General features: G+C 42.3%; 2 protein-coding genes across 2 annotated transcripts; both read right to left on the reverse strand.

The window, feature by feature from the left end:
- Positions 1 to 1,195: 1,195 nt before the first annotated feature.
- Cry2 (cryptochrome 2) lies at positions 1,196 to 16,606 on the reverse strand. The gene is made up of 11 exons (XM_071791925.1): positions 15,746 to 16,606; positions 8,850 to 9,083; positions 7,466 to 7,717; positions 6,678 to 6,862; positions 5,056 to 5,285; positions 4,453 to 4,620; positions 3,642 to 3,782; positions 3,074 to 3,225; positions 2,272 to 2,474; positions 2,126 to 2,152; positions 1,196 to 2,010 (listed from the first exon to the last, which is right to left on the reverse strand). Exons 2-11 carry the CDS (start codon positions 9,065 to 9,067, stop codon positions 1,865 to 1,867), a joined length of 1,722 nt encoding a protein of 573 aa, XP_071648026.1. The 5' UTR covers positions 9,068 to 9,083; positions 15,746 to 16,606; the 3' UTR covers positions 1,196 to 1,864.
- A 3,280-nt stretch (positions 16,607 to 19,886) lies between these two features.
- Positions 19,887 to 26,687, reverse strand: LOC139821127 (uncharacterized). The gene is made up of 4 exons (XM_071791915.1): positions 26,019 to 26,687; positions 24,754 to 25,605; positions 24,516 to 24,644; positions 19,887 to 24,380 (listed from the first exon to the last, which is right to left on the reverse strand). Exons 1-4 carry the CDS (start codon positions 26,362 to 26,364, stop codon positions 23,083 to 23,085), a joined length of 2,625 nt encoding a protein of 874 aa, XP_071648016.1. The 5' UTR covers positions 26,365 to 26,687; the 3' UTR covers positions 19,887 to 23,082.
- Between the last annotated feature and the right edge of the window lie 59 nt (positions 26,688 to 26,746).

Genomic DNA, 26,746 nt, shown 5'->3' on the forward strand with positions numbered 1-26,746 from the left:
AGAGATGGAGATTTATTACTGCGACCACGAGTCGCTCGCAGAGAAGAAAAAAAAATCTTTGATCTTTTATCGCAAGGAGGACATAAAACTAAATATATAAGCGTTTGTAAGGCACACACGTGACACAAAAAATAAGTTAACGAAGAAAGAGTGCGCGAGAGAAAGAAAGGGAGCCGAGAGAATGAAAGAGAGAATGGGAAAGAAGTGAAAGTGCGAGTGTGTGTGAAGAATGAAAGAGAGAGAGAGAGAGAAAGAAATAATGCGTGAGAAACATTAGTTCCGTTTTTGAGTGTTGAGAATGTTCATTTGTAATTGTTTAAATCTAATGAGAAATGTACTGTAAAACCATAAGTACTATAGGCACTAAAAATATATCATTTGTTGACATGAAAAAAAAATAAAGAAAAACCGACTGTGTGGCATGAGTTCTGTCCGCCGGCGTCGAGACAAAAGGGAGAGAGAGAGACGGTATACGCGCATCCCGGCAAACACATATATATGCGTAATTGCAATGCATATATTGCGTGTGCGTATACGAATCCCGTGTATTTCATTATTGTATATTCATTTTTTTTTTGTTTTGTTTTTTGTTTTCCCTTCTACAATATATATGAATATAACGAAGCCGCGAGTTATAGAACGCGCGATGCGTTGTACCGTGCCCGTTTGTAAACGGAAGAGCGCACCGTCGCGTGACGGAGTCGTGAACGTCTCAATTAGGCGAGTCTCGAAACGACGAGAGAGACGAGAGAGAAAGAGAGAGAGCGAGAGAAAGAGAGAGAAAGAGAGAGAGAGAGAGAGAGAGAGCGTGCATCGAGCTTCAGTCTAGCGTTTAAGCGCGTGGGCAATAGTGATATACAATAGCCGTGACAAACCGTGTTATCAACTTTTTGTAGCAGAAAGGCGGTACCCGTCGAGCTGCATCGAGGATCTCCGGATTGAGGTGCCATTAAAGCGCAAAGTGTGACAGATAGACCATTAAATGTTCATTTTGTCAAGTCGACCGAAGTTCATTCCACAGCGCTACGATTACTTAGGCGATGTGTCTCCGTTACGTTTTCCGTCACTTACTCCGAGAGCTATTATTCAGTTATCTAAAGTTATGTCGGGGGGATGTGCGGCGCGCTCAGGAAAACAACGAGAGGGATTCGACTGGGAAAGGGGAGAGAAAGGTAAGTGACATCTCGACACGTCATTTACATACATAGATTGTGTCTTTTAAAACGTACGTCTTATTCATTATTTACAAACGTGATTTACAGCCATAAAAAATCTAAACGGGACAACAGTTGTTAATCAGTACGCGCCAGAAAGCATCATTGTTAAAGATTGCATATAAACTGTGTGACAAAATACATATACAAGTTGTAACGATAATCTCTCATCTTAGGCGAACATTAGATTCGCTCTAGTAACACGCTCGCTGCTAAAACATTTATTACTTTTTCTGCAAATGTTAAAAAAATAGTTTCTTGTCGCAGTCTCTTGTTGCAGGTCTGCGTATTTTACAGAATATCCGATATCGATTTTACAATTAACTTTTAACAATTATCACTTGGGATCGCAAAGAGTATAAAAATTTTATATATATCTAACATTTATATATATTAGACATGATTCACAGAATTTATACTATATGTGGCAGCTATTTCCCGATAATACTGGGAAAAAATTGAGGTACAAAAGGCACCGTTTCATGTCAATCATAATTAACGCCGGATCTTCTCGGGGCTGATTAATCAAAATTATTGGAGATGTAGAATTCATTTGAAATTTTCAACTCGCTTTAAAATCCGTAGAAAAAGAATAATGTCAGCATTGTCATGTTAACGGATCAGCCAGATCACTATACCGACTGTCGCTACTACTGTTGCTGTTGTTGCTGTTGCTGTTGCGTGGGGCTGCTGATGGTCTCCATTTTCTGCTCGTTATCCCGATTCGACGAGTCCTGCTTCATCTTCTCCTCGTCGCTGTCCTTCGCCGGTGGTGCCAGCAATGCGTTCAGCAAGCCTTGGACAAAACATATATTAATCACACATTGCATTATTAATATCGTTACCATAACATCTTATGTACAATGCAATTAATCGAGCTATTAATTATCAATCGAAATCAGTTCACTCACCGATGTTCTCTCCCTTAAACGAGGTCCCTGGCGAAAAAAATCTCGATTAGATCATAGTCATCGCTTTAAAATAACTTTCGCTAAAAGAGATTCGCGTTCCAATCGGTCGGAATTTAAGACGTCGAACGGTCACAATTTTTACTCACTGTTACCGCGATACTTATTCAGCTGCTGGTACACCTGTTTCATCCGCTCGATGTTGATGCGCGAGCTCTTGCCGTGGTTCACCATCGGCAACGAGTACTCCTTGCCGATGATGCACTTGGCGGCGTGCTGTATACTGAGCGGCGCGTTCCAGGGCTCGTGAATGTACCTGGTCGGGAAGTTCTTCAGCACCGGCAGGTAGCGTCTGTGATCGTCGGAACAAGATTGATTTTATCCTGAGAGACAATAATCCCTCATGCACGAACACACGTACGCGTATAATAAAACATTTATGAAAATACTCGGGAAAACGAGTAGAGTTTAGAAAATGGAGAAAATAAGTGGAACATATTGCGCTGTTTGAGTTTTCCGTAAAAATGTTGAGGGAATACGTTATTCTGCAAAAATATTGATAGTGTGATAATCGAACGCTGTCAACGCCGACGATTCGTTCACGCGCGATCTTTTGCACGATTAAGCTCTAATGGAGCTAAGCTGTTTAACGTTCCATCTATCTTGCGGCTGAATTTAGCTTCGCTCAGATTAACGCCTGATACATTACAAATTAAGATCAATCAAGATTAAAATTTCCATTTAGTCCGGCCGTCGCGTGAGCGTTAATCACTGCACCGATAGCATCGTGCACGCGATCGTTAGCGTAAACGTTATTTCAATGGGGAAAAAAAACCGCCGATAAACGCACCCGTTTGAAATTTTTTCCGGAATTTCTCGCGCATACGTCGTTCTCGCGTTTTTTTTTTGTATTTCAAAAAGAATTTTATAAATGCTTTTTTAATCGATTACTTGATATAATCGCCGTTCGGATCAGCTTTCCTGCCGAAGCGTACGGGGCAGTAGCAGTGGAAAAACTGTTGGAAGAACGAACTGCACGACAGCCACATCCACATGCCGGCATTGACGGACCAGTCCGCGTCTAAGAGAAGCTCGTCGAACACCTCAAAGAAAGACATTAGATAGTAAAATAGTTAATAAGTTAGCAAACATAACTTACGGGATTATTTAACATTAGTATTTATCCGCTTGACGCTTTTCACACGTATAATTAAACAGGCATCTCACTAATTTTATTTTCTACTCCAGCGAGTGAAACAATTAATACGACTTATTGTTAGTTATACGCTTTGTAGAGCGACCAGTTTATTTGCTTATTTTTTTAACTGGATATTATATTAACGGATGCACCGCACGTATTTCCGGGAAAAGAAAATCCCGCAACAAGAAATATTCTTACGAAGTCTGTATATTAATGATAAGAACAAATGGATAAAAAGAGAGATAGAGAGAGAGAGAAAGAGTAATTCAACGGGCAACGCGTGTCGATTGAAATGCTAGGCATGCCGTGACATTTTACCTTCATTCCTTCTTCCCATGAAATCCAAAGGTCGCCCCTGGTCAAGAAGCAAGCCACAGCGTGTCTGGCCAGGTGATGTATCCAACCCTCTTCCCGCAGCTGCGTCATGATCGCATCAATCCACGGAAATCCCGTCTGACCCTGGGACGCAAAAGGAAAGTTAAGTACGGTAAAAGCTTCGAAATTGTCTGCAACTCGCAATTTCGCTCTGCTGCGATAATAAGTACCTACAAAAGTCTGGCATTACACAAGATGACTCTCTTCTCTGGGAAAAATTTTCACCGGTTTGACCCACAGTTAAGCGCCTTAACATTTTGGTTAGTGCCCCTTAAGTGAAAATTATCTTTGCGTAACTGAATATCGACAGAACTAATTGACAGAATTGACTATAGTATAACTTGAAAATCTTTGAAATAGATAGAATAGCTAATTACGATTTTTAGTTACGCGGTGTCATTTCTAGTCCAAACACATAAAATTAGGATTACAATATCCAAATAATTTGATTACTAATCGTGGGCCCCAAAGTGGGTTGCTTAATCGTCTTTTTTTTCCCAGAGTTCGCTTGAAGGTCTTTAGGATTTTTCAATCCAATTTTTGTATCGTCTCTCTGATACAACAGCTATTTTCAGTTTATTAAATACTTCTTTGTATAACTAATAGTTCCGTGAATTCATGAAAATCAACGTAATTATTACAACATTTTTTTACACTGTCAGAATCTTTTACTTGGTCACGCTGTGCGAGCAAAATTGCGAAGCAAAAGTTACGCTTGCAGACTCCGTTTGCGATCGCGCAAAATATCACTCACGTTCGCCCACTTTGCGAGCGCCTCCACGTTCTTGTCCCACGGTATCTGCACGCAAATCGGATTGCCCTGCATCCGATCGAAATTGGGATTCTTCGTCGCGGCGCAGTAAAAGAATTCGCGCCAGAGAAGCTGCCCGTGCAACGACAGCGGCGGCACCGCTTTCTTTATCTGAAACATCATCGTTGATAGGGAAAGCCGAAAACTAGTTATTCACTTCCAAAATTGTTTAAAGACGAAGTATTCGCTTGATAAAGCGATAAAAAAAATAACACCGTCGCTTTAAGAGTAAAAAATAGGCAGGAACGGAATAAAAAGTCTTTCGTTAATATAATACTCGCTGAAAAACAACGAGAGCATTATTCCCTCATAACTATTACCAACTTCTCGCACGGAACAGCTTTTGCGCGATTTCTTGTAGAAATAAAAATCTCGCGGCGCAATTAACGCGTCCCCGAAGTTTCGTTTAATTATTATCGCGAAGTTTCGGGGCGGAAGGGAGAGGCGGCGAAGAATAGAAGCTCGCGAGCGGCTTTCCCGGGAAAAGTTGCTGATATATTTCGCGATAAATACATCTCGCATTATCGTTTCGCTCCTGCCTCGTACCTTTTTGTACAAATCGGTGAGCTGATAGTAAAACAGCCGCGTACTGAGACAGCCGAATCGCAGATATGGCGAGAGCCCGGTCTGACTCGGTAATAAGGATTGCGGCGTCATCTTCGGCCTGCCGAAGCTCGCCACCCATGCCTTCCTCTCGAGGTGACGTTCGAGCCTAGCCAGGGCCTCGCTCTCGCCGCCGACCCACATCGGCGGCAACAGATTTTCCGTGTCGAAGCCTATAACCATAAAAACCGGGAACTCGTACAGAGATAAAGTCGTATTCCCCAATTTTTCTGTGAGTCGGGAACACGATTTCACTCGGTACCTTATATTAGCTTCATTTTTCCGAATAGATTTCGGAAATTGACAAAAATTCAGCGAAATTGACGTCCACACATTCCTAATTCGATATCAAAATACCCCAATTTTGACATTCCAATTAAAGAAAATTTTTTTTTCGGCTCTTTATATTTAGTAAAATTTCGAGTTACTAATTAAAATTCATTTTATAATATTAAATATCTCGACGAATGATCTCCTAGGGCTTTTTAAACTAATATATTAAAATTCCGAAAATAAAAATTTGATCGTATACAATAAATTGCTATTCAATTGTGTCGTAGAAGCTTATTGCGCAAAAAGTACCATGTTTTCGATTGTTTTGCGCTCGAATGGTGTGCCTCGACAGTTTTATTTAAGAAAAAGTTGACTCGACCGAGGCATCTGTCACTGAAATTAAAGAGTCGTAGGTAGACATTTCGTACAGCACAATATATGTTATTCAAAGGTCTTGTTTCCTCATCCCTTCGGCATTGCAGAGAATTGCAGGAGAAAAAGGCCTGAAAGCCTTCGGGATACGCGCTGACATTTGATAACAATGAAAAGCCGCGAAATGACGGAATAACGCGCGACATTTGAAAGTGAGGGTTACTGACTCCTATATACTGTGGAGCTACGTGTCAACGGTAAAACGGGCTATTGCGCCGCGCCGGAGGAGACTTTTAAGACGCCTGACGCTTAATAATAAGAACAATCCAGCCGAGGTAATTAATAATCGATCGGATCACCTCGTATTTCGCCGCGAGTGATGCGGAGTACGTAATACGGTTTGAACGGTTACGGATTACGACGCGCTGTCGGCGCAGGATGAATTACCTTATGTGAAATAATACCCGATTGCTCCCTCATACGGACAGCGCATTAATGCTGCATCGACTAATCTGCCGCGAATGAATTCTCCATGGCAAAGCGCGAAACGGACTCGCGCTTAATCCCCGCCAGTTGCCCGGCCCGGGATATTCTATTCGAAATGCACATCTCGTTATTACCTGATATATCACCGCGAAACAACGTCCCGGCCGAGTGTTCCAGTTATATCTAGTTTGTACTGAGGGATTGGCAGTCTCTGCCCTTCATTTTGATAATCGGTCGAGTTGATTTTTCCTGAACTCAAAGTTCATGAAAAAAAAGCCGCCGTTATTCCGATATTCTGAGAGTCTCTGTTTCGTAACGATTCGCAATTAATGAGTTATTATTTTGACGATTTGTTACGTCCTGTTTCACGGGATGACAAACTCTTAACTCTGAAACGTTGAAACCTGCTCGGAGAAAAATCGATCTTTCCTCACCGAGTTCCTCGAGGGTGGGTACTCCGTAATGGTCGTCGTGGTCGTCCTTCAGGGGTGTATAGGCGCTGCCGATGCAGGCGGCAGTCACCGTCGGTACCGGCGGTTCTGGCGGGTCCATGCCGGCGACGACGTTTTGAAATTGATGATAGGTCAACGGCGGTTTCCCACCATTTCTCTCTATGATCCTGAAACGCCGGACGACGAGAACGGTGGAGTCGCGAAATGGCTTGCGAGAACAATGGCGAAAGTTGCAACGTAATATTTACTCCTAACGGGTGTACACGCTAAGGTTCCATTTTAAACACTCGGACACACGTGTAACTAACTAACTTTAGCTCCTAAAAGATATACCTATATTTCTGCTTTTTTCTCCTAATGAATGTCTCGTTAAAAATAATTTCAGAATTATAATTACAAAGTCGAACTTTAATTACGATTCTGTAGATTTAATTACGAGCTATATTCTGATTAAATAAATTTGCATAATCTATCAACACAAAATTAATCATTCACTATCGATAATTAATACTTATTATACTATTTATGCTATTTAAATATACTATACATCTTCGAAAAAAAGGATGAAGGGGAAAAGTAAATTGACCAATTTAATTATTTACATATTGCAACAGAAATCAGAAAATCTCGGAAAATGCACCGTTATAAATTTGAAAATTTTACCTAACCAGTCATTTTGATTGCTTTGCCAGTGTTAAGTTTACATCGTTAAATCATATTATTAATACAATGAGCCTTATTAAATCGCTATTGAAAAGTTTTGAACTCACTCATCTAGTCTGTAAAGAGTGTGCGAAACTCTCTGGACCACCGAGATACCGAGCTCCTTACAGAGGGCTGAGATATTGTGATCTCGTACGCGGCCAAACGGCTCCGGATCCTCCTCGAAAGTCAGGTTTGTCGTGCCCCATTCTTTGAAGAGCTTGGGAAGCGCGTCGGCCGGCTGTCCCCGGATCACGAACAGCCGGGAATTTAGTTTCCTCAGAGAACAGTCCAGATCTTCTAAACATTGCAGCAGGAATCTGTCGGATCGCACGTAAAGCAAATCGATCAGCGGTCGCAGAAAATCATTGAATAATTTTTTAGACAACGTAAAAATAAATATATACATATAGATTCTAAAAATATGGATTACAATATATAATTATAATTTTTATTAACAAGATGGAAATTAAAATACAATTTTCAATTGACTTTTTCACAATAGTATAATAAAAAAATTGTCGTGCGCGTAAAATTGCAGAAGATGGAAAACTATAACTTTGTTAAATATCTCCTCTGTGCGATTGAATTTAGCGCTGTTGTAGTAACTGAGAAGTAACTTTTTTATCATTAAAAGCAACGCGATATACGAATGCGCGCGTCAACATTTGCCGTTTGCCGTTTGACTCATTTTTAGTCCACGTCGCCGCTAATGTCTTCCTTGTCAACCGTGATTCAGTAGGATTATCGACAACATCTAAGCTCTAAGCGATCGCTTAGGAAACGGTTACATAACGCTTAATCAACATGACAAATGATCGACGACTGGAAAGCCGCGCTCGAATGTCTGTCGCAGTAAATGCATCGAGATTACGCGGATGCAACAAAGATCTACGGGGCGCCGTTTGTGGAACAGTATCGACTCGCCATTATCGACGAATTAAATAGTCGTAACTCTCTACCGTCGTCGTAATATCATCTAAACCTAATACGCGAAAAGACGAGCTTGATTTATCGCGATCATTCGCGACGACGCGCTAAACGACCATTGTTTATTTACAACAAAATTTGGAAAACCGAGAAATAGCAGAGGGAAAGTAAAATCATACTGTAATATAAAACTCGACTTTTTGTCTGTCTGTCTGTCCGCGAACTACTCATTCGTTAATGGACCGAATCTTAAAGAATTATATATGAAATAGGGGTAGAATTTTTTGAAGATTGCCATAAAGTGTATAATTTTTAGTTACCGATTTTTTGGAAACCGGTCCAAGTAAAATAATAAAATAAAATGGAGCGAAAATTTATAGGAAAAAAAACCGAATTTTATCCGCTGTATTAACAACGATGCAAAAGACCGGCGCCAATGCGCCCCGTTGAGTTATTCCACTTTCAGACCCGACGCGTATCGATCACGTTTCCGCGATCCCACGGGTCATCGCGGTCGCTCACCTCCATTTATTGATGCCAATGTTGGTACTTCCGGCGAACCAGGGGTCCAGGACGAAGACGCACCGGAAAGTGGACGCCCCCGCGAGACCCTCCCTCAACGAGGGGTTGTCGTGCAGCCGGAGTCCTTTACGGAACCAGTGAACCGTGTGCTTCCCGCCGTCGCTTCGAACTCCCGAGGTCACCCCCTGGCCCATCTCGTTGTTAGTACTTCCCGTCATCTTTTCTCAGTACACCCTTCGCAGAGTAGACATCCTTAATTATAGTTGACTCAGCGCGCAAAAGCAATTTCCATTGCTATTCTACTTGCAATTGCAATAAATTAATTATATTATTACAACAAATTGACGGAACGTTTATTCACGGGGTGTTTTAGAAATCGCCCGCGAGCAAGTTCCTTCACAAAGTTCCTCAGTCCTAGTCGAATTCTTTGTGTAAACCTTGTGTATTCCTTATCACCGGTTTTTATTTTAAACGCCGCTTGAAATTAATCGTGATAAAGTTTTCTCGGATAGTTATATACCTACGATTTAATCCGCCAAAGACACATAATTCTCTTCCTTCTTCGATTTATTTTTATATTACTTGTAACTTTTTAGAAAATACTCCACGCAGGAAAACTCATTCGACATTCGCCGCTACGGGATCGCCTCTCGATTTTTCGGCAGATCAGTGCTGAAAAACGCACGTCTTGAATTTCCTTGCGCTATCGATATCTTAAAAGGAGCCCGATACGACGGTGCTCTCGAAGCCCGAACAAGTACGGCGAATCGATCACCGTGGGAGTCCTTACAAATGATGTACCTTGCACTCTCGTCCGCCCCGAAACGCACACTAAAGGATCCGTCTACCTTCCCTTTTGCTTCACCGCTAAACCGGAAAATAAATCGGTCTGCACACGGCGACCTTGAGGCAGCAGAACTTCCGCTTCGATCCTCGGCGGAGCATCATGCCGTGCGGAAAATTCGATTTTCTCGGTTGCCGCCGGATTTACTTCTGCAAGACGCTCTCTCGAAGGAACCGCGTCTCTCAATTGGCCCACTCCGATCTGGTGTTTCGCCATCCGCGGGGACGAGAACGATTATTAGCGCTTTAAAGATCGTTTATCCTCAATCTACGTTGGAGAATTACATATTTTTTCCGTCAATTTCCGTTATCAGTCGATCTATAGCGAGAGATAATTGTAATCAAAATCTCCGATCTTACACGTTTGCATTTTTAGACGCGATTTTTCTAATTTATTTTATATTTTTATGATTTTACTACGCTTTTCTTTCATTTCTGTCTAATAATAATAATTAACGACACATCTTTTATTTGGGTTTAAGAAGCATTGTTGTTAGAATAGTCAACGACAGTTAAATCTTTGAAATACCAAAAATCCAATTTTTGCAAGATTACACTACTACGAGCTTAGTTTTGTTGCTTATCGGAGACATAACTCCGATAACTCATTCTTCAACAGATCCTTGACGTTCTATTCGTATTGCGGCGCTGAATTTTGACGCGAGACACTCGACGCGCTATCGCGAAACTATTGCAACAACGTGGTTTTGTCGCCGCTCAATGATTCATACGATGTCGTGAACTCCATTGTAAAGCGAAATTAGCGTATCCATTGTATGCGAGCACGTGTGCACATTATTTCGGGATGGAGGTTTACTTGAAGACACGCGAAACATGCTTCTCGAAAAATTCTCTCTCATCCGCGAGAGACAGGATAAGGGGTAAAAATAAATTTATAAGATGCTCGTCAATTTGGAACCGTATATAGATGCGCAATCTTCTCCGCGATCCACGTTTCTACCTATTTGCTCCCCACAGAGATAAAATGTTATAGCTGTAACTTTATATATAGTATAAACTCCCTCTCTTTCTCTCTTTCATTATTACACAAATAAGAGCTATTCCTTTTCGAGATAAATTCAATCAGCCGTCATTTCTGGTCTCGAGAGAAAGAAAATCACAGCTCCGCAGATCCGCGGATTCCATGTCCCGCGGCATCGGGGGCAGTTAACGAAATCTCGACGGAGTGGCGGATCGTCTCCGCGATATACGGTTGATTTCCCTGGCAACCGAAGGGGCCAGAGCGACATGGGTGCATTAATTTTACCCCTCAGGCACGTTTATATCCGGTGCACCAGTGGCGTAGCTAACGGTCTCCGACGCGGGGAGTAGAGACGCGATTTTCAATCAAGACAACATTAAAAATTAAAATCTACATACAATTATACATCGCATAAATGCCGTATATCATGCGTCTCATCTTGAAAAAAAAATTTTTTTTCTATTTACTCCGATAATTGACGCATTCTCTTCTCTCATTATTAATTGTCAATTATTTATTAATGTCAGCACGTAGAGGCGGAGATAGAGCAATTTATTATTCCGGGGCGAACGCCGTCAGCAGAGCAAGGTAATCAAGATCGATCCTTTGAAGTTCCTCCGCGGACAGGGGCAGAAAGGGCGGAAGGGGGGAGACGCGGGGCGAACGAGAGTGACCTGAATGTTGGTTACGCTGCTGCGCCGCGCCGTTGCATCGTCGCGAGTTCCGTGTGTGTCGTTTTCCAGCAACGGCAGCGAAACCGCCGCGAGATTAGCCCTCAGACGAAGGCTATCTTTTGCCGCGTTATTCATGAGCCGAGGAGGGGGGGAGCGAGGGGAGACCGACGTGCGTTTTGCAGTAATTTATTGCAGGAATTCATTCCTCCCGCGACGCGGACGCGTATGCGGAAAAGCAAAGGGGGTTGCTGAAGCACGAGGTGCATTAATGCGTTAACCGATATAATGTCTTCGGCGTTACGGAGAAAGTCAGTTTTTAAGTGGCGCGGCAGATTTATCAAGATCGATAATAGATTCGATATATCTAGCTAAAAAGCATGTACATTTATGCGAACGTTTTATTTGTTCTGGCAATGCCTAAGCTCACCAGGAAAAGATTGACAGTAGAATACCGCTTGACGCGTCAGCCGTCCGTCCAACTCGTCTTTACCTATATATACTAGACGCTGGACGACCGTCTGCCCACGTCCACTCGGACCATTTTGCGATCTAATTCATCGCCGATGATTCTCTGCAAGTACGTTAAATTATTATGGACAATTGTACCGTTATATCGTCGTCGTGAGGCGTCAACATCGCCGACTCGCCCGTCTTAACTCCATTTAAAGTTCCGCTATTACATCATCGCCGCGCCGCATGGAAGCGGCAATATAATCGAAATTTATCGTTTTTTGATGGAATTATCCCACCGTTTCTCCGATAACTTCTTCCGAGAACATTCTCAGAGAGAAAGAGAGTGTGTGTATGCGCGTATGCCGCGTATACACGAGGCACTAAAGCCGATACGATACGTCGATCGTAACTTGGCGATCGTGATCATCCGCCGTCTCGATCATGTCCGCGGATGTTTGCGACCGTCTCGCCGCGCTGGTTCACGGTGGTGGCGTCGCAGCAATTTTCCCGAGGAAACTCCTCTCGCGAAAGAGACCACAACAGAAAAGAAACTTTAATTCCGACACACAGAGAGAACAGAGAGGCGATCGGAGCGGGCGAGGAGGAGGCGGACTTGTTTCACGTCGCAGGATTAACTTTAATCTCCCGAGGGTCTCCCGGCGAAAAAGGAGACCCCGTACCTCAAATATTTATGTATTCCCCGCTAAAATAAACTTTTCGTGCGCCGGATCATTTATGAAAAGAGCATCGTCTTCAAGTATTTGACGCGCGAAAAGAGCGCGTCGTCGTCGAACTTGGCGAAGAAGAGATTCGTTCCTTCCCTGAAATATTCACTCTTTGAAGACAAAATACATTTGTTACTATGACAGCTTGTGTTTTCGGTTCTGTTTCTCTAAAAAAGTTCCGCCGTTCTACTATAAATTAATTTAACATTTTTTTGAATCACTCTGTTTATATTATAGATATGTTAATTTGATACAGTAATTGTATAATTTAATACATAATTAAATAATTGAATATAATAAAACATTCCCTAAAATATTAGAGGGTTAATCTCGTGAAGATGATAAGCGACGCAGCTTCCGCGTTGCTGAAAACGCCGCTGATATTGCTGAAGAGCCAGCAGAAATTCAAAACTAGCTAGAAGAAAACGATACAAATACACTTCGGGGCTATCTCTGTCAGGCTCGAAAGAGAATCGCGTACAGAATTAGCGTTTGAGAACGAGTGATCTATATAAACCAGGAAAAGGCGTTACGTCGTAGCCGCGCGCTGACATAACCGTCTTTCCCTCGGCCTGAGTTATGATGTAAGTGGGGAGAGCTCTCGCGCTCTCTCGACGTTCGCGATAATGTCGATGGACTCGCGCGTGCACTCGCCTTTACTGACCGCAGAGGATTCCGTTCAGAAATTCGAGACGACCGGCGAAATACGGGCTAAACTGGCCGCTGCATTTATTTTATTTCCGCGCAGTTAGCAGTCAGCTCTCAAAGTTTCGATAATGGAATTCCGGCTCTTCTCCAGAAATTTCTGGAGTTCCTGAGACGTCCCGAAAAGTGTCCTGACGATTAAATATAGAGAATATGACGCAACGATTCTCTACTTTACAAAAATCGATATGATAACTTTTTTTATTGTTATATGCGTTGTGTCGATTAGATTTTATTTTTATTATAAATATTGGCACTCTAGTATAAACGCTGAAGCAAAAAGTATAATATTTGGAATCCGCTTAAGGGATTTAATATATACGTAGAAGTTATCCTCTTTTTATCTGCTCCAAAAAACTTCGGAGTTACATATCAGTGCTTTTTCGATAAATTTTATATTCCGGAGCCCACTCGAATGAATTACCGGGTGCATAGGCTTGTTACAGTCTTGCTTTTAGAGAGATAAAATTGAAAAAAAAAACGGCGAGTCTCGATATTGCATAAGATTATCGTTGCCGACGACGGCTAATTATAGCGATGCAAGCGTACAAACACTCGTACATGAAACTATGTTTAGATCGAATGTAATTCACACCTGACAGCTTATCGTTACACGCTTCCGGGGATACACTCGATGGAAGAGTGTACTCTGCTAACGATTAATACAATCAAGACAAGCGGGGATTTTACTTATTGCATATAAATTTAATTAACCACCTGTAGCGTCACTCGTGTTATCGCGCGATAAATAATTTTTGCCCGTTAAATCCAGCGAAATTTTACATTTCATTTAAATCCCTGTTTATTTTAACGCTCGCTTTGTTTCCCCATTGATTTCGACCGGGCACTTTTATCGCCGCCGACGTTGTATCCCGAGATCAATTTTCACGCGTACGTCACGTGCATCACGAATAACGTGTAAATCGTATCTCGCAGAAAGTCGTTCGGAATAAAAAAGCGATAGGGAACTCGTGAAGTCGCGTCGTCGCGAGGAAGACGTTCGCGTTATTTGCCTATCGAGCAGCGACAAAAAGAGCGAGAGCCGGCGAGAGCCGAGAGAGGCTCGGCCGTGACTGAACTGGTACTTTGATGGATCAGTGTTTAGCGGCAGCGACACGACAGTGACTAAACGCACACGTCCGTCGCCGTCTCTGCGTTCCGTTTTCCGTGACAAAACGCTGCCGGCGTAACGACGCCGACGCCGACGGTGCGAGCGACATTTCGGCAACCCCCTTGTACGCGTTAATTGATAAGGGTCGAGAGCCGGGGACCGAGTTGGAAACATCCATTCCGCTCCGAAAGTATCCGCTCCGTATCGAGTAGACGAGTCAATAAGTTAAACCCTCGTGCGGGGACGATTAAACACCTGTTCCTGGACCGACATGGTTCAGCGCACCCGAATGACGGAAACCCCGCAGGCTCCGGCAACATTAATGGAACTAATGATTCCATAATTAATGACGGAGAATTTTCCATAAATTTTCTTCCGTAAATTCTCAATGTCGCGTTTCTTCTTGCTATCGTATGACAGGGATTATTAATTCCTCACGGCCCTCACGCGACGATTAATGGATTACGCCGTATACATTATTCACCGATCATCCTCTCTCAACACGTTGCGGATTGACTGCTTATTTAATATATCTTAGATCAAAGTGTTTTTTTTTTTCCCTTAATATCCCGGCGCGGAAAATTAATCATGTCGGAACTGCAGTAAGTTGAGCAGAAAGATCTGAGTTGGTTAAAGTTGTATCTAAAAAGTTAATTTTTTAAACGTACTGTCTTGAGTTTCAAACAATTTGGGAATATTAATATCCGTGGAAATTAAAATTACAAAGAAATGAAATATTTGTGTCGCATTTTTCCAAGTTTTGCAGAGTCAGATCTAAGCATATCGTGTATGTAGAGGAACCTGGTAGATTGTGTGTTTGTATAACGATGTAATAATTATTGTATATTAATTGTTATACAAAGTGCTTCAAAAAAATGTTAATGTTTTTTTAGAAAAAAAAGAAATTATAGTAACAAATGTATTTTGTCTTCAAAGAGTCACTTGTTCACTATCGTTGCAACGTGCAAGTTCTCTGACAGAAAATTGCAAATGTGATTGCAACAATATCCAAAGAAATGTGCCTCAGGGTTTTGGAGACCACCTGGAGAAGATTCCAAGAATGTGTTGACAGAATGTGTTCCAAGAATGATGACAAGTGGAGACTCTTTGAAGACAAAATACATTTGTTACTATGATTTCTTGTTTCTCTAAAAAAGTTACTCCCATATAAGTATTAACATTTTGTTTAACAAAAAGCATTTTGTATTTATGTATATTAATTTGATATAATAATTATATATATAATTAAATATCTAATTATATTATATGTATATCAATATTAATTAGTTGCACATTAATTGTAATAGTAACTTAGGCGGGGGAGGAAGTGACCCATCGAAACGCCTTGATCGCTATTCGAATGGATTGCGATTCTATACGTAACCGCTTTCTCTAGCTCTTACTTTCGTTGAAGCGGCCGGTGAAAGCGCCGCCGAGTTAGAAGAGCCGGGGCAATGTGACCCACCGCGATCCACCGCAGAAATCCGCGGGCCGCTATGAGATGCACTCGCGGCCGGCGGGGCGGACTCGCCGCGGAGCGCGCATCGTCGCGATACAACCCTCCGTGAGTTCCCGCCGGCGATTTAAGCAAGTCCGCGAAGCCCTACGACGCGACGGTTCGGTTCCTCAGATTCAACGAGCGGGCGAGATCGATATCGGATCGCGGAACTCAAATCGTCACTGCAGGTTCGTCAGCCGCGACACTCATTTCTCCTGCGCGGACTTTTGGATTTTTCGCTTCGTCGCAAATTCAGTGATTCATTCGTGAGTCACCGCTGCCGATCATCACGGGAGGCTCTAGTTAACTGTCCGATTTCGCACGGCTGAATTATTAATTCGATGATTCACTCGCGGCACTCGCTGAATCGACGACGCGCTCGCTGTCGTTCTCGCGCGCTAATCGTCCCGTCACAATTGATATGAATAATCGGCGCCACCGAGCCTTTTAATTCCAGAAGCAAATGATAGCGATAACGATAATTCACTGTTTGCGCGGCTAGCGAGTTCCGCGCAAAAGGCTCGGGCTCGCACTCGCAAACTCGACGATCGCGCTTCGCTCGTCGCGCGCGTTCACCAATCACTCTTCCCGTTTCTTCTTTTCTTCTTCTTTTTATTTCACACGATCGCACCAGTGAACGAATAGACAAGCGATATGTCGCGGGACCGAAAAAGCGCACCGCACCGCGCTGACAGCCGATCGCATATGCGAAGTGCGAATTGTCGAAGGGGGCCGATGGACGAGGGGGCAGCGTGCAGGAGCGTGCGGGGTGAACGAGCCACGCCGAGTGCAACGTGACCGTCGATCCGCGGCAGATCCAATTGGCTGCGCGGGTCACGTGGTGCCGCGGTCACGTTGCAGCCGCCGTGGCCGCTCAGGAGAACACCTCTCGCTGCCTCTCGCTCTCGCGAGCGCTTTTTCTCCTCATCTCGGTCCGCCCGAGGCCGTCTGTTTCTAATGCAGAGCTTCGAAAGATCCGGGATCCTCGCGCAAGGTGCCTCAAAATTTCGCCGAAATGGCCTTAGAAACTTGCAGATTTTCCTCCCTCTGGGTCCTTTAAATATCGGAAAGATTTAAAGGCGTTCTAATTACCGAGATAGTTTTTATTCTTTTGCATTTTAAGGAAACAATTTTAGAGAGTGACCATGTTATTTGAAGAACTGCAGATTGAACAAATTTTAATAGAAATTTTTGTTATTTAAATTCTTCTCTCAGCGGGGGTTCGATGCTGAATTGAAAAGTTGCCAAAAAAATATCGAATCGGGGACAAATCTGTCCTCGCGATGTTTTTCAAAAGTTCGGCCGACTCTGCAGAATCGATCCTTCTAATGATAAGATTTAAGATTATTTTTACTGCAGGAAAGGCAATTTCTATATTAGCATTGTAATTCTTAAAAATATAACAAATTGGAAGTTATAGCTAAAGAACAGATTACTTAACGACTATATATTTGTGCAATAGGTTAACAAATAGAAAGCAAGTTCCCTCCAACGCGTTACGTATTCAGTCGACAAATTGTTTATACATTTTGCATAACCATTTGTTATCGATTTAAAGCGCCCGCGCCGGGACTGTGGGACGAGGTTACTATATTGATCTGCAAAACCTCTGGCTTGCGTAACGAACTTGTGTTTGCCCGATTAAAATAGGCTTCGTGTGTTAAATGAAACATATATTTAACTATTCATCACAGGGAGAGCCTAATAGATCCGGGGAACAATACACGGTTTATCGCTTGACTCGCACATGAAAATTCAATCGAGATGTCACTTTCAATTACAGATGTAACACAACGGCGATATACATTGGATCGTATACATACTTCCGAGCTAATTACGATGTAATTGAATCGCAGGCATTACTGACGGATTGATTACGTGAGGAAAAAAGGGTGGCAAGTGTGCAAATTTGCGATGCGAGACTCGCATCGTGCTTTCTAAGTAAAGTAACGACGCCGGAGGGGAGACGTCGCGCTTTTAACTCCTTCGTTGGGAGAGAGAATTCGACAAAAAGTGCCCAAAATGGCAGGAAAATTTTTTATCCTGAAAATTTGTACCCTGGGGTTTTTGAGGCCCCTGATTACGAATCTGAACTTAAAATTCGAAAATTCAAAATGGCAAATTTCATCCCAATCAAGTAATTTTTTGCATTTTTATCCGCCATTTTGGATCCGCCATTTTGAATTTGCAAATTTTGAATTCAGATTCGTAATCAGCGACCCCAAAAACCCCCGTGTAAGACTTGGATGCCAAATCGGAGCGAGTTGTAGGAAAAAAAAGGTTGACGCACTTTTGCGTCAATGCCAACGAAGGGGTTAATAAAAAATAAACGATTACGAAATCGGACGGACAAGTTTGTAAAAGGGAAAGAAGGGCCACGTTATAAGAGCCCGGCGGAAGGTTCCGCGATGTAACTCATGCGGTAATCATCGGATCTATTCAGGAAGGCCACAATCAAGTTGCGGGGGCAACAATGGGATTATACGGTTGTTTCTACCACGGTCCGTATAATCTCAGGGCAAAAGTACCCGGGTGAGACGAAGTTCGTCGGAGAAAATAGGGTTGATGGGACGTGCGACGGAAAGTGCGAGGCGCGGCGAGAATATCGGCTCCCGCTGTTTCACGGCGATACGTGACGCAACGAGTGTGTTGTTGGTGTTAAGCTGTCGCAATTGTAGCGATCGCCAGCAATTACGCGCGCAAGCCGCATAAGTATACCTGCATTGTGCTGTTTTCTTTCGGCGGTCCCCTGCGAGAGAGGGTTTCTTTTTAGTTTCTTTTAATCGCGGAGGGATAATAAGAAATCGCAATTATCATTTGCTGCCTGTTACGAATCAGTCATGTAATACGGCTGCATTACGATCGTATTGTTTTCTATTTAATCCTTACATAAATATAGAACTCAATAATCTAAGCCGCAAAAATGGAGAAATATTAAAGAAAAAAAAACATCGACTGTTTTTCAGCAAGATAATCGTGTCACATTTTACAAATTAATTGTATATATGCGACTTTTCCGGAACTCATAAAAATGCTTTATTATCACCAATATCCTGGCTAGACGCGTATCGGATCACTCATTTGCGACTCTCGTTAAAGGGTTACTAATGAATGAAATAATAAGGTTTCAAGTTATCGAAAATCGCAAGATATTATCAAAAATATAAAAGTATCGGGATCTTAAATTATAGCTTCTGTTATCGAATTTGTTGATCTGTTTATTTCTAAAAATTGTAATTCCTATATGTTAGGAGAAAATAACATAGTATATATAACATGTTATTAATTATATTTTAATATTACACATATTTTAATATTTTTCGTATAAAAATATCAAACATCACCCTTTAGTTTTGAGAACATCTTGTACATAACTTTTAGTAAAAAGTTTTATATTATTCGTTAAATAATACATTTTTTACTCCTACAAATTCTAATGTGTGAGAAATGTTATCAAAAGAAACAAAATACTCAACTTTGAAAAGATACAGTGTGTCGCAGCCCTTAATTAGATCCCTTGCGTAACTTTATGAGTGTCTCTCTTATTTTGTATGGACGAAGATTCTCTGCTTGTTATAACGTATATCGTTATAACTCGCTAATCTCATTGCGTAAGAAAAGATATTTACCTTCGCGATACCCTTAACCGAATTATCACGCAATGTGCATAACAATTTTTCGTCGCACATCCCGAAGAACAACAAATTTATAATTAAATTATAAATCAAGATATAGTTATAATGTCGCGAAATCATCGTACGTATTTAATTTTCGCAAAAACAACATTGTTAGATTATTATTGCATTAATATTATTAGATTATATTCTTATATAGCCCGAAAAGAAAATTTTATCCTACTTGTGTCATCCTTATTGCATTAAAATGCTTTTCCTTATTCAGGGGAGAATTTTAGCGAAAAATTAATCACCTTGAAATACCTTATAATAGATCTCGATAATATCGTTTGCTTATTAAAGCGTTGACAATCATTTTTCGTACAAGACAGAGAGGATCCTTTGGCACGCTGCCAAATAAATGACGCACACTTTTTAGAATAGTTACAGTCATTTATTCGTTTTTTTCACATATAAAACATATCAAGAGAAAAAACCGCGATTTCTCGTAGGCTTCCGTTGCTCTCTTGCTACGTCTTCTATTGCGCAAAACCATATGACATAATATAAAAATGACTCTCCCTAAAAATCCATAATGAGTGTGTTTCATTCATTCCGAGTTTATGGATTACGGGGCTCGCTTTAATCTGTCTTTCTCTCACGATGCGCTACTTATTCATTATCAATATGTAATATTCGACGTTATCCTGTCGTGCTCTATAACTAAATATCTTCTCTATACATTCTCTATGATTTATTCCATAAATTCCATGCGCTTTTCTTTACACTATATATTATTGTTAGATTAGTCCATATGTAATATATTCGTGCGATTCCCTAACGATATCGACCGACTTTATTTCATCTCCTCGCAATTACTTATTACACATTACGTTATATTAATTATTAAACATACTCGCGATACACGCGTGCCATATATTTTATATACTTAAAATTCACGTATTAAGAAAAAAAATAGATAGTTGAAAGACTATTCATGCAGCGGATAACAAACAATTCGTGTGTGTAATATATTTTAACGGCAAATATATGTATACGTCGCGTTTAAATTAAATCATGAATAGAAGAAAAAACCATGGAAGGTCAGTAGCACAGGAGTGATGAAAACATCCTCCCTTTCGCAATCGTGTTTCCCTTTGTTGCTCCCGTTTATCCCGCACTAACGAGGAAACTTTCGGAAGCCTCTTTGAATTCGCAAATTCTGGATTTGTCGTAGAATAGCTCGGAATGAAAGACCGCCTTCTTTTTTATTTTTTTCCCCAGTTGTTTCGGGAGACAAAAATATACCCGCGGCTCGTTAAAATCGTTTCCCGAATCCGAATGTCTTCCCCCAGCCGTTTGTAGTTTCTGTTTCTTTACCACACTGCCATCCTCTTTACGAATATCCTCCCTATACTTAAAAATATGGACATTAAAGAGAACATTCTGTATTCAGATAACGTCCGGCAAAGAATCTCTCTCTCTTTTGTGAGACTTGAGGAGAGGGATTATGGCTGCATTGCACCGAGAGTATCTTCGATTTGATTTACCGTCAGAATAATGGATTATTTTCGCGTGAAGAACTCGATCGGTCCGACTCGAGTCAAATAAAAAATATTTCTGATAAAATTGACCATTTTCCCGATCAACAGTAAATTTCCACGAGAAGAAATTGCGCTAGCCCCAGAATATATACGTTAAATTATAAAGATCTATTAGAAGTATCTGTTCGCTATTACAAGTATACGAAACGCGAGCTCACCTGCGACAGCATTTCAGAGCAAAATACTATCGGCAGTAACGATAAAGACTTAAGGACGAATTTCAAATGTAAAATACTGCGATAGTATCACAAGTGGGAGAAGCGCGAAAGGCATGGACGCGAATTTGTGTCCATATTCCCCTTTCGAAAAAAAATTAAAAAAGAAATACTTGGTAGAATATGTTACGATACGAATGAATTATATAATCAACGTGCACGGGCGAGAGAGAATTCGAGCCTACGAAAAAAAAAAAAAAAAAAAGAAAAGAAACGGAACTGTGTGAGCTGTGAAGGAACTGTAGCTCGCGAACTACGTTTCTTAGCCTCTGCGCCCGTCGAATTAAGTCCATCACACACGATCGCGCACAGTGTATAAATCCTCTCTTAATATAACACTTAATTTATAACAATTAATTCGATTGCGGTATGATAATCAAGGCCGTCGAAGCTGACAGTAGACGCGATTGCGATATCAAGCGGATTCTATCAAACATATAGTCTCTCTTTTAACGCTATACACGATTACTCATCATAATCCTTTCTCAGTGTATCTGTATAAATGTCACGTAACAAACTTTACACGTAAAAATGGTCCTCGTGAACGTTAGTTAAAAATTAATTAAAAATAATCGAGTTTTTTAAACAATTCCCCGATCTCTTTTTTTTTTTCTATTTAAAAAACTCGATTAAATCTCCTTCGATTTTGACTAACTTTCACGAGAACGACACATAGAAATATAAATACACGTATCTCGCGATAAAACGGCTCTCCATAGAAAATTTTCGTCTGAAACCGCGACAACGACGTCAACAACACGTCATGCGGCGCTCGTCACTACGCGATTTAGCGTTTTGCTGAAAGCGAAGGAACCAAAGACCAGCTGTCAGCATAATCGAACTTTGAAGAAAGAAGCCAATTAATTTACATATACCTATTATAATATTGTTATGGGAGTGCTATAATGAGTGGCGACTTAAGTCTACTTAAATAGACAAGCTCTCTTAAAAAATAAATGTAATCGCTGTATAAAACTACAGTTTCAACCTCGCAGCTATCTCTCGCCGTCAATATTGCAGGCATGCACTCGATTCCTTTTCGCCCTCAAGTTAAATGTAACAACGTCTCGCTAAAATATTGTCACTCTTCGTTTTGATTATAATGCGATAATTTCACTCTTTCGAAGACTAATCAAAAGCTACCAGGGCCGGTATTCGCAGTCGAATCTTATATTTAAGATTGGTTTATGACATCTTAAGTACAATCTTAAGATGTCATTAACCAATCACAGAGCCGTATTAGCATCTTAAGATATTACTTAAGACGTTCTTGAAATAAGATCTGACTATGAATACCGGCTATAGCGTCTTAAAACATTACTTAAGACGGTCTTAAATACAAGGTCCGACTACGAATCCCGGCCGAGGTGTCCCGGAGAAACGCCAACCTCAATCTTAAAAAATTATCTCGCTAAAAAAGAAATCTGTCGGTCAAGATTTGTTAAAATTTAGGCCGGTCGTTCCAGGGCGTATTGTACATGAGCACAAACCGCGTTTTCCATGTTGTCAAAACGTGCACGAACGATGCGTTAGGAACAAAAAAACGAGCACAACAGACGTTCCTTCGTGTGGACACCGGAAACGGACGTTACAACAATCCAAGAAGAGCCAAAAACCGCTTCCTTCGTTCATACTCTCGCGATGTATCCAGGTACATATTCGATACGGCAAATGATTTGTTAAAAAATACACAAGACACTGTACAAAAGTCACAAGTCGAATCCTCTTTCGTCAAACGTATGGCTTATAGGAACATCCAATTTTGTGTGTGGAGGGTTTTCAAGTTCTCACGCGCTGTGGCGGTGCCGATTATCGTGTGCGCGTCTCATCCTCGCGCGTGTCAACCGTGATTTTCATGCGTTTCGGCCTACCGCGCGTCCCCATGGCCGCGGTACTCGCGACTCGACCGACAATCGACTTCCGTTTCGCGGCTCTGCGCACCCCGCTCGTCCTACGAACCGTCCTCGCCGCGTCGACCTCACGCAAATTCACATCGCTTCTCTCGGTGGCCTGCCTCGAGCGTCTGGTGCGTCCGGCTATTCGCTCCATCTCGTCGTACTGGGCCTGCAAGCGACGAGCCACCTCGAAGTCCTCTCGTTCCTGTAGCAACAATCGCTCGATCCGCTGCTGCTCTTCGATCACTTCCTCGTCCGAGAGAAGTCTGCCGACGCAGACGGCGTCGTCGTTCTCCGGGACGCGCTGATCCGTCTCGTCGCAGGACTCCGGCGGCGAGTCGTAATTAAACTTGTTATTACTCTTGTTACTCTTGTTATCCGACTCGCTTGCCATGGAAGAAATCCTCGTCAAGTTTCGCGCGGACTTCCTCAAGCCGGGCACAGCGTCCGTCGAGAGATCGTTCTTCCCAAGATTCTCCGTATTGTTCTGAGAGCTGCTCTTTTTTCGCCGCTTCGCGGGACTTTTCATGGAATTGCCGCCGACTTCCGTACTCTCTTGAGATGTCGAGAACGTAGCTCGATCCACCGCTATCCTCTCAGGTAACGCTTTCTTCCTCGTTGTTTTTCTGCTTCTTTTAGACGCACTGGATTCCGTTCCTGGCTCCAGCGTCTTCTTCCCTGCGTTTTCTTTCCTCCTTTTAATTCGTTCCGCTATATTTTCAACAGCTACGTCATCGTCACCGTCTCGCTCGCCGGTTTGCGAACTTGTTTTACTGAATGACGAATTGGAGCCCGTCGGCTCGGCCTCCTCTTCATCCGTCACGTTCACGGTAAGTCTGGTTTCCTTTCTGCTCCGTAGGTTTCTATGCCGTTTATATTTCGCTACCATACCGTTTCGCACGTTCGTCCTCAAAGCCTTATCGCGCGTTCTTCCCGCGTCCACTTCATCGTCCAACAGCTTCTTAATCACTTTAGCGCCATTGATTATTTTACTTGTATTCTTCGTGTAATTTTTGTTACTATCGAACGACGGTTCGGGTATAAAATTGAGTCGGCGGATAGCGTCGTTTGTCTGAGGCTTCGTCGTCGACTTATTCGAAACCGTTTGAGAATGAATTAGCGACGTTGATGGCTTCTGGTCGATTAATATCCCCGTATTATCCTTCAGACTGTGCGCAGCGTGCTTTTCCTTTGCGTCCTGTCTTATTTTACCTGTAACAACATCTTACAATTAAATAAAAACACATAGGCTCATATCTTTAGACAATTTTAATTAAGAATTTAATTAGTCATATAAAAGTATCTATGTAACATGATAATATATGCATGCGAATATTTATAAATTACCTCTGAAAGCGCTCCAAGAGCATCCGATAAGTTTCACGTGTGTCGGCGATGGAGGTTTTGGCACTGCGTTAGACACTTTCTTTAAAATCGGGACCACCCTAATCAATTTCGGATCTATCTGTTTTCCATCTGGAAGCAGATACATAAACATAAAAATATTAAAAAAAGATTTTTTTGCACAAACTATTACACTATCAAATAAATTCACTTTCTCTCCTTCATTTTGACAGATAAATACCTGAAGAAATTAGCAATTTCGTTCTCGGCACCGTCTTGATCGGCTTGAAATGATGAATCTCCTGATTTATGCTGTCGTGACTGCCGGAACTCTCGGCGCTGCCTATCCTCTCGTCGTCGTCGGCCAGCGTCATGCACACCTCCACCCCGAGACTCTTCTTCTTGCTGTTCACCACGTCACTCGGCACTCGCAACTCCTCCTTAGTCTCCGTCGCGTAAGCCCTGGACGTGGAGCAGCCAGGCTCCATGGAATAATTTGAGGTGCAAGGTTGGGTAAACTTGGATTGAAGTTTCTTCGCGACGGCGTTATAAACGGGCATTTGTTTCTGGCAACAATACGTGGCCGGATTTTTGTACACACCGGACGTGTTTGCCTCCTTAGAGCCGCGTACACCATAATACACGTCTACCTTAGACAACATATTTATTTGCCTCGTTTTCGAGCTGTCTCTGAGAGATTCAGGAAGACCCATGTGCCTGCCTTCCAAGCGTGCAGTTTCGGTTTGCGGCGTTGTCTCGACATTATTTACACGTATAGTCGGATAGTTAAACTTGGACTCGTTAAAGGCGTAACTCGGCACCGACAAACACTCGTTGTAACACTTTGTAGCTTCCTTCTGGGCGGCTTCCTTTCGCTGCTGCTTGGCCAGAGTCTTAGCCAGCAGCTGATCCTGCGCCAGCTGCGCCAGCAACAACTGCTTCTCCTCCGCCTGAATCTGCTGAATCAAAGCCTCGCTGGCTATCTGTTCGACCTGCCTCTGACGGCGCCTCTCTTCCTCGACCTTTTGAAGTTGAGCCTTGTACTCCCGGTGTATCTCTCCAGCCGCACTGAGTATTCTATTCGCCGCATAATCTGCATAAAAGGAAAATACTCTTCTGTGGTATCTCGTAACAAAAATCAACACGCTTGACACGCAACACACACTACTTATTCTTCAATTACAATAATTTTATATTAATAAGTTCAACAAAAGTTAAGGAACAATCACAACCGCTGATGCGTGTTAAAACTGAAAATTGCGTTAAAGAAAACGGAGCGAGGTAAGGCTGCGGATTAAAGGATCGAGATTACATAATCCGCAGGAGCATCTATCAGAAGCACGCGAAATGTCATCCCGACAAGTAAACACAAATCGCTTAGGTTATGTTACATTTGTTTATTGCTGGGACGCACGAGTGTGTGCGTGTGCGTGCAGGATTGCGCGGGCGCGCGCGGGGTTTATACGTGTATATGCACGCATATATATATATGCGCGTCTCACTCACCAGCGTCCAAGCCGAGGTCCCCCTCCTCACCATTGTGCTTGTTCTCGACCTCCTTCGGAAACTTGGACCTGATCAGCTGCCAGAGACCGTGGTTTACCAGCGTCTCGGACCTGGTGGCGGTGCGCACCCAGGAGCCCACCCGGACCCGGCAGAGCGGGCAGCTCAGGCTGTTGTGCTCGAACGTACCTTGCAGGCAGCGCAGGCAGAGGTTATGTGTGCACGGCAGCGTCACTGGCTCGATCAGGATCCCGCGGCATATCGGGCACGTCAGGTCGCGCAGATCCACGTCCGCGGTGGTGCGCGACACCGTGAGGTCCAGCAGCTTCGACGTGCGCTTCAAATACATTTTCCCATATCCCCGCGATCAACAGCTACGACAGCTTAACCGCAGCTTGCACTCTTCCAACTCTTGCACTGCGCGACTGCGCCTGATTACGCCAGCGCTCGCTAGCGGGAATTGAGAATACTCCGATATCGCTGTTTTTCGCCGTTCCGAGAATCGGCACAACAGTGTTTCTTCCTGTCATCGAACTCGACGAGATTTTTCTTTTTTTTTTTTTTAATACGTCAAGAATTTAAAATTAAAAGCCAAGAAATTTGATTAAAATTATGTTTCATGTTTCTAAATTTCGTAAAAATGTATATTATGTTTTATATTCTATATTTTATTATACTTTTATATATTTTACCTTTTAAATTTCTTTAAAAAAAATATTATATTTTAAAGA

The sequence above is a fragment of the Temnothorax longispinosus genome, chromosome 10, assembly GCF_030848805.1.
Source record: "Temnothorax longispinosus isolate EJ_2023e chromosome 10, Tlon_JGU_v1, whole genome shotgun sequence".
In the NCBI taxonomy this organism is placed as follows: domain Eukaryota; kingdom Metazoa; phylum Arthropoda; class Insecta; order Hymenoptera; family Formicidae; genus Temnothorax; species Temnothorax longispinosus.